The sequence below is a fragment of the Taudactylus pleione genome, unplaced genomic scaffold, assembly GCF_031769625.1.
Source record: "Taudactylus pleione unplaced genomic scaffold, aTauple2 ptg000282l, whole genome shotgun sequence".
NCBI lineage: Eukaryota > Metazoa > Chordata > Amphibia > Anura > Myobatrachidae > Taudactylus > Taudactylus pleione.
The window spans coordinates 1,209,507-1,218,648 of NW_028284684.1; the positions used below are offsets into that span (position 1 = coordinate 1,209,507).

At 41.7% G+C, this 9,142-nt stretch overlaps 1 protein-coding gene across 4 annotated transcripts in view; it reads right to left on the reverse strand.

Annotated features, from left to right (window-relative positions):
* The window catches only part of LOC148512088 (E1A-binding protein p400-like), a 206,846-nt gene that overhangs the window by 195,763 nt on the left and 1,941 nt on the right, over positions 1-9,142 (reverse strand). For all 4 annotated transcript variants that reach the window (XM_088482083.1, XM_088482082.1, XM_088482081.1 and 1 more), the window contains exons 2-3: positions 2,325-3,701; positions 154-241 (exon numbers count right to left, since the gene is read on the reverse strand). In XM_088482083.1, the coding sequence (XP_088338209.1) occupies positions 154-241; positions 2,325-3,701 (1,465 nt within the window). The remainder of the gene's footprint in view (positions 1-153; positions 242-2,324; positions 3,702-9,142) is intronic.

Genomic DNA, 9,142 nt, shown 5'->3' on the forward strand with positions numbered 1-9,142 from the left:
TGTCACAGGGCAGAATGGTATTGCCCCACTTTATAATTTTTAAGGAGGGTTACTTATGGACACTGGTGGGTGGGAGGGCTCTGCCACTGGAGATCTATTACCACTAGAGGGTGGGGAAAATGCTTCTGTTGCTAAATTATTATTGTACAGTACCAATTGAAGTCTCCTTTTGTGTACAGAAAGCTTGCGTTTCCATGGCAATTGGGATTTCTGATGTTGGGCTGGCAGGAGTATCCAGAAACTAAAAATGAAAACACACGCATAAGTCTTGGGAGGAAAATAGGTATACATACAAATAGTTGTCTACGCTTGTTACAGAAAACAAGTCTATACAGTCTGTAACCTAGAATTGTGAGTAATTAACCTAGTAATATGGATCACTTAAACTAGGTACACATCTGAAAGATATATTTGCAGATGATGGTTTTTCAAACACACTGAACAACCATCACTGCCATCTGGCAGGGGGGGTCCCACTGGCCAGGGGTGGAATAGCACCCCCTCCCTGACGGCCTGTGCAGCAAGTGTACGGGCGGTCATCTGACCCCTCGTACACACAGCATGATGTGCAGATATAGCTGCAACGCGAGATGTCTGAATTACATAGTTCACAGATATATTTTCTGTACACACTGGCTGACGCACACATGATATATCGCCCGTTCAATTGAACGGCCGATATGTCAGCCAGTGTGTACCGAGCATTAGGAAACTGCAGGAAATAGAGATGCAAGGTGCATTGTTCGCCTTACAAGTATATAGGTTCATGCCAATGCACAGCATGATTATTTGTTGGATTGCCAAAAGAATGAAAATTTAGATTTTTCATTGTTCTACTTAATTACTAATCAGAGCCACATTTGCAAGGCAACGACATAGGGAAAAGTGTAGCATAAACTCATAACAGAAACAATTGTATTAAGGACATCAAGCATCATAATAGATAAAAAGGCTGCACTACCATCTACAGAGTGTGTTTATCCAGAGTCTCTGGGCCTGATTCAGAGATGCATGCAATGTCAGTCACTGCTGTAATCACAGGCATCAGACTTGCGAAAACATGCTAGTGTACAGAGACTACCACCTCCGATGTCACAAATCTGCCGCAACAACTTGATATGCTTAAAGACCATTCTGCGGCTGACTGATTGAGATCAAAAGTTAGACTAAAAGCTGTGCATCAGCCACAGAACCTCTAACTCATATATATGCATTATTAAAGAGGTGAATAAATAATCCTACATTACAATACTACTTTTTAACATTTCAGATAAGTATTATAACAAAGATTTAATTACATGTACATCATCAGTATAGTATAATTAATAGATTAATAAATCAATGCTTGGCCATTCTAGTAACTACACCACCATCTTATTTTCAAACAGTGGGAGTCCCATAACAGAGATATTGTGCTCTGTCATAAGATTCACTCAGTCTATAAATAATGTATGCAGTGGTCCCATGTAGTAGGGTGGCATAGCCAGTGTTTGTGCTAGGGTGCGCCAGGCACCTCCTTGGGCGTTCTGCAATCATAACTCACAACCAAACTAATAGATGTTCTGCACTCAGTGATCTTATTTCTATTGAGATACCCACTCCTCATGGTGGACAGTGGGAAAAAATGTGTGACAATCCAAAAGTATGCAGCGCCCATTGCCAGCTAATCCTTATAGAATTGGCAGTCAAAGGAATCTGTACATCTGACCACAGGATGATGACTTGGTAATCAGTCTTTGATAGGCTAACGACTGGGAGCTGCGTCATCGTGTGATTAAATGCAGTTTCTCTACCGACCTCTTCTACTGTGTAAAGAGTGAAAATAACAAGGGGAAGATGATAAATGATATGGGGTGGTAAAGATGAATAAACAGGCTGGTGGTAATGAATAGCAAGGGTGAATGGCGGTGACAAATAATACTAACATTGTGTGATAGAGGAAGTTAAAAAGCGGGCAATTAAGAAAGGAGAAAACGAAGGGGGTGATATATAGCAGGGAGGAGGGCTGATTATGATGGTGGGTGACTGAACTAGAGGGGTGAGGTGAAATTGCAGGATAATTGTAGGTGAAAATGAGTTACTATGATCTCTCTCATTGGATGCATACCAATGCTCTGTGGCTGCGTGTGCTTTTGTGTTAACAGTGATGTGGTGGGGGCACTGAGTGCTAAGGCACCTTGCTACACCACTAGTACCATGTGACACTGAAATGTGTTTCACATGCCATATTTTGTTTACTTATGTGCTAGAAGAGCTAGTACAAAAGATTCCACCATATCTTTTTCTCACCCAGATGTCTGCATATAGAACATAATGCTTCTCACCTGACTTGCGATAACTACAGAACCCTTTTCTGCTGCTGCTTCTTCCTCTTCTTCTTCTTCTTCCACTTCTAGATCCAAATCACTTTGTCTGAGATAGGATTGCAATAAAATTGTAGGTTTCTTCTTGAATGCCAAGAAATCCATCATATTCCCTTGACAGTGTTGTAAAAAGAATAACTCAATCAGATACTCCTTGAAGTTCTCCTTCAGGACCTTCATATTTTTGTTGTGATGGTCAAAGCACTGTTTTCTCAGCCGTGCATCTTCAGCAGTTGCAGGTGGGATCTCTTCAAGCTTTTTAACTTGCTTTTTTAATGTACAGCTTACTGTTGGAATAAGTGGAAGGCTAGAGACTCCTTGAGGAGCAGTGGCTCGTGATGGACTTGTTGGAGTCTGTTGTGAAGTTATTCCAAAAGCAGAAGCTCCAGTTACTCCAGCTATCATTCCTCCAGAAGTCCTATCAAAGCTGAAGGTCCTGCCCAATTGCTGCCCATGGAGAACCTGCTGTTGCTGAATGAACTGTCCCTGTATAATACTGCTTATCTGCGTTGGTATATTTGTGGTTATGTGGCTCGGAGTGGCCAAAGTCTGCATACCAGTTCCTGTCGAAACAGTATTCTGTGACCCAAACTGATGCACAGAGCCAACAGCCTGTGAACTGGAGTGCAACAGTGTGCGTGTTTGTACTGATGTGGATGTTCCAGATGGAAGATGCATTTGTGTACCTGGTGTTATCTGAGCAATGCCAGTTCCTTCCTGAAAAACAAAATGCCCAGTACTAGAAGGACCCAGACTGAGCTGTCTCACTAACAAACCAGCATCTACAAAGCCATGAGTTGGACTCTGGCTACACATTCCCAAGCTTGCTGCAGCAGTTCCCGCTCTGACACCCTGTAATGATTGGATTGGCACAGCACTGGGTTGTGTGGGGCTGTGTGTCTGGATCTGTTGAGACATTGGGGAAGTAACCTGAATATAAGATGGAGACCCATGATCAAACCTTCTTGGCTGAGAACTGAACTGGAAACCGGGAGAACCTGGACTTGATATCGGCAGTGGGGTCAGAGTTATCTGTTGGTTTCCTGCTACCACTTGTCCCACATTCTGTAAAGTAATGTTCACATTCTGACCAGCAACAGGATTCCGGCTCATTATGAGTTGCTGTATTTGATAACTAGATGACTGAGGTCCAGCAGAACTGATTGCAGGTGCAAATGATGGGGCAGGAGAACGAGGGGTAGTCTTTTGAGTCCTTTGTTGGTCGCCATCATTCCCTGAGCTGCTCTTAGATGGCTGAGATTGAGTATGAGTATCTTGGGGACTGTTACCATGGGGCATTATATCCCCACCCCCAAGCAAAGTCCTCACTACGTAATCCTGAAAAACAGTAAAACGAAAAGTTGAAAGGTACTATCAGACCATGACAGAAATGATTAATTCTGCAAACATGTATAACAAGAAACAATATTTTGGGTTTCTTCCTTTGACAGACTCCTTTTTAACTGTAGAGCCGGGTACACACTATGCAATTGCTTACTCAGCCGTCAGGACGACGCAAGGGAAGGATACATCACGCCATCCGTGCTGCTAAATGCAGCACAGCCAATGGGACAATGCGATGAACAACTCATGGGCAGGAGCAACAGGGCATACACACTATGCTATCAGCACGATATATCATTCCAATACGCATCGAAAAAATATATTGTTCAAGGGATCGAATAGTGTGTACCCAGCTTAAGTTTCAACAAAATGAATACTTTGTTCCAGTCATGCACAACCTGTGGGCCGAGGGCCGGCCCTCACTATATGCAGCCTCTGGTAGGAGTCAGACAGCTACCGTGGTGGTGTTCCTAATAAAGATTTTTCTTAACATTTGTCTTCTGCACCAAACACTGGGGAGACGAATGGGAATTACTCATCGGGACGGGAGTCGACAGAGACATGACTAACAGGCAACCTGGTGGCCAATCCAATAAGCTGCCATGTATTTGCCTTTGCAGAGACGTGGTTGCAGAAATCTCAGCCTCGACAATGTAATCATATTGCGAGATAGAGCAGTAAGTAGGAAAGCACTTTGTGGCAATTTCTACTCAGGCAGACAGACAGACTGAGCCAGGTAAGTATTTTTTTAATGGATCGCCACACTTCCCCATTATTACAGTTACAATACAGTGCATTATGGATTGGGACTGAGGGGGTGATTCAGCTTGGGATGGAATTGCAGTGCTGCATGCAAGCAGCTTTGCAATTCCGTCCTTGTAAATATGCAAATGCAGCAAAAGGTGTATGACACCCCCTGCTGCATTTGCAGTCATAGGCTTACTCAGACTGGCTGGCTTGTGAGGCCAAGAAACTGCATCTGTGGACACAGCCCCTGGCCTTGCCACTCCTGGGAAAACAGGGGCACATACCCCCATTTCCAGGAACACTGGCTGACCTTGCACCGCCTCTTAAATGCCTCTGCCTGTCAATCAGGCAGAGGCATAGAAGTGGCTCCCTACAATCACACAAGACCCGTTCTGCAATGGGTTTTACTTCAAACAAGAGTAAAAGGAACTACAGTTATTTCATGGACCACTAACAAGAAAAGGTCTGGTTTTTGTTGCATTTTACAGAATTTTGTATCATTTATTCTCATTCCCATAGTTGGAGCCAGACTGGCACTGTAATACAAATATGTGCATGCAAAGCACACATTTATTTATATGTCTGCATTAAACAAAACTTTCTAATCTTCTGAAACAGGGAGAGCAATTGTTCTCCAAGAATTTCATGTGCGATGGCACCATTACAGACTCTTCTCTATTTGGCTCCCACTAGGAAGTTTCTCTTGCAAAGGACAGCACTTATTGGGAGCGACAGCCTTTGCGATTTTCTTCACACATACCGGGGTGAATTAGTGGCGGGATGCATTGCATGCAAAATGTGATGCTTGATGCATTCCGTCCCCAGTAGGACAGTGTTGCTGCACAGGAAATGTGTTGTTATAGGGGGAAAGGGTAATGTGTTGCTACATGGGATGTCCAGACCCCTGGTAGAGCATTTGGCTTTTGTCTCCATAGGGACCCTTTCAAGAATGCTGAAAGGATTTTTCCACTAGTAAATTGTATATATATTTTACATGTTTAAGGAAATAAAGTTTTAGTGTGGCCACTTCACTCAGTGTGATCTCCCAATACAGTCCCCGGACTAAAAAAGGTTGCGCACCGCTGCTTTATCCGGTTAGAAATGTAGTGGTGTAAAGCTGGCCATGCACTGAGCAATTTATTGGTCGAACTTATCAATTAACAATTGTATGGTAACAAACGATAATCTGCAAAAAAAAAAAACTTGTTTAGAAAAGTTGTTTATCTCCAATATGATGATGCCTGCCCCCCAGAATATGACAATCCGTGGTGGCAATAGTACCAGAGCTCTTCCCCATACTCAATGCCTGGTGGGCACTGGGGCTACAGTGAAGATAGAATTGAAACACATTGTCATTGGTGAACTACAAGTGTCAGCATGGCCCAGTTGCCAAACATAGCTTAATGGGCATGCTGGCATAGTGTTCATTCTAGCACCCTGCACCTGTCACAATAGGTGCAGTTCCGCTTTCCTGTCTATGGAGTCACTCTCTGCTCTTATGCTTCTAGCACACGCAGCTGATGCAACAAACTGTTGAGATACAGACCAGAGTGTGCTAGAAGCAGCAGAGCCCATAATGACACCCCAGGCAGGAAAGAGGAACTGCACAGGTTGTGAACGGTGCAGGGTGCTTGAATGAACACTACTGGTAGCAGGGCCAACTGGTTCCGGCAGTTCACCAACAGAAATTATAAATAAAGACAGGACAGAAGTTTTAGTTTTAGAATACGCTAATAATGTCAGGCTTCTTTTATTAAATACTTACCTTTGCCAATGGTCCTGAAGTAGTCCAAATGGATATGGCTAAAGAAAAAAAAAATACCTGCTGCGCTGCTTGCGGTGTCCAAAATAAATATAGTCCAGCCAAAATAACTTCCATATGTTTAACATTATTGGTTTCCATGGCCTGACCCACGATGTACCGTCCCACCTTAAAGTATAGCATCAGTGTTAAGAATAAGGCTTTTAGCAGCGATAGTGTACTACTGCCACTATAATCCTATACTTAACGCTGAACCTATACTTTAACATGGGAAGTTACCTGAGGTCACACCATGAAAACCACCCATAATAAAGTATAAGGCTAATGTTAAGCATATGGCAGAAGTTACGGCAGCACTGTAAACAGTGCAGTTGCAGGTTGTGTTTATTTTTGGGGGGTTTCTGAAATACATTTGGACTACTTCAGGACCATGGGAAAAGGTGTTTTTTTTTAAACTGGTGTACTGTCTTTAGTTACATTTTCCTTGCCCTTGTGGTTTTTGAAGTGCCAGACCCCCACCACCCACCTTTGTTTGGAAACTATGCCGTGCTGGTTCTTGTAGTTCACCAATGACAAAGTGTTCAAATTCTATTTTTTTCCCTACTGGGCATCAAATATGGTTAAGTGTCTGGTTGCTTTGGCACCAGGTCTGGTTATACTCAGGTTGGATGGCCTCTCTTTTAATGGAAAATCATTGGCGACCCCACTTTGGTTGATTTTGTAGTAACCAGCAGTAGGCTGAAAGTGCATGTGCTATTTTTTTTTTTTATTATTATCTATTCTATTTTTGAGCATACAGAAGTGTCTGCCTACTTCAGCGACATCAAAATTGGTCAGTTCAAGGGAAAGTTGGACTAGTCAGAAGTCTAATGAAAACGTTAGGTGTATGGATACAACTTTTGTTTAGTTGGTCAAACCTTCTCCTGCTTGATAGTAGCTGGTTTACAGCATAAAGATTTTTTGGGTGAATCTGTGATATATGCTTTATATTTAATTCCATTCCTCAGTGTCTGATCAACACTTGAGGCTTTTCATTAATACCAAGCATAAAACAAAAGACACCTTATTGACAATGCTCTTTATCCTTGCTGCTAACTAAAGACGTATTAACTGCTTGGCTGCTGAAGTCATATGCTTTGACTGCTAACTAAGCTGGACTGCGCATAACAGACTTTTTCAGCACTAATCCTGGTTCACACATGTATAAGAAGATTTTTTTCTTTTTAATATATTTATTAATTTGTAATTTATGTTGTGAACACTATGAGCCGTATTCAATTTGAGCTGAGCCGCGATACTTTTTCGCAGCCCGGACTTTTCGTCCACTTTGCCTGTTTTGTAGGCAGAAAAGTATTGCGCGCGTGCCCGCTTTACCCCGTATTCAATTTGAAAGTACGCAAACACGAGACCCGGAGAAACTTGAACAGGCGGAAAGTACTGTCAGATTTGGGGAAATCAGCCTGACACCCCCCAAAAAATGCTCTGACATGGGGTTCCCTATGGTACCCCCCCGATTTGGCTTGCTGAAGGTATTTGGTCTTAATAGCTGCTAAATAGCGTTTTTCTACACGTGGTGCACAATAATATTCAGGAGTACTTTTTCCAGAAAACAACTTCTCCCACCAAATTTGGGGTACTTGAAAATGGGGGTTAGCATATTTAAAAGTTGCTAAAATGATGTTGAAAAAATGTGAAAAATCCACCTGCCACAAGCACCTGCAATCAAAAAACCACTTGGGGCATACTTGGGGACCCCCCCCCAGAGTCAAGTTCGCTAGTTTTTAACTTTGTACCCCACCTTTTTATTTTTCACTCCTTTTTCAAAGTAATTTTTTGGGGTGTCCTTAAAGTGTTTTTTACATTTTATTGAGTTTACCTTTGGGTTCCCGCAACGTTGCACCCCAAAACCACTATACTGCACTTTTTTCTGCCTGCTATTCATAGGCAAAACTTTTTCGCCTAGTACATTGCATTGAGTCTTTCAAATTGAAGATGGGGTGAAAGCAAAACAGGCGAACATTACGTCATTGGCGCAAAAGTATCGCGGATCCGGACTTTTCGCCTCAAATTGAATATGGGCCTATATGTCTTTTAGTGTATTCATTTGAATTGTTTCTTTTTTGACTGAGATTTAATATGAATTTACAGCTATATTTCCTTTTTTTCTATTATTGGTGCTTTTAATATAAATTATTTTGTCTGTTTAAATAAGTGGTTAGTTATAGTCAGCACTCCACTACCCTTTTCTAATGGGGATACTTTTTCACTGGGTTCGAACCTCAGACTTTCTGCACCTGCGAAAAGTCATCCAAATTGAATACGGGGATAAGTGAGAATAGCGAGAATTACATCATCGGCGATAAAGTATCGCTGATAACGGGTTTTCAATCAAAATTGAATACGGCCCTGTGTGTGTATATATACAAACATGTAAATGGATGTGGAACTGAAAATCAATATTCCAAATGAAGCCACAGCCGTTTCTTCTTATACATTTTTTTTTTTTTAATGATTGTAAAAATTAATAAAATTGTAAAAAAAAAAAAAATCAATCACATGTCAAGTACCAATGGGTATTAAGAGGTTCAAACTCTGTCAGGTTTCAACTGTCTTTAGTCTCAGCTCAAATGAGTTACCACAAAGCTGCACAAGTACCCAGGAGGGTTCCCATTGTTCTGGTCACTAATGCATGAAGATTGAGAATGAAGTTCTTTTATCAAATCAACTTCAGCAGAGCTGTTATGAAAGTTTGAGACAGCAACCCCTCCTAGACAACAAAATATGTAGAAAAGTGTTGCTACCTTGTAGAAACTATGTTGCTCATTTCTGGAAATCAGTAAAAAAAATAAAATAAACAACAAACAATAATGCAACAGTGGATAAATTCAAGGGGTGAAGTAAAAAAAAATTATTATATTTTATGACC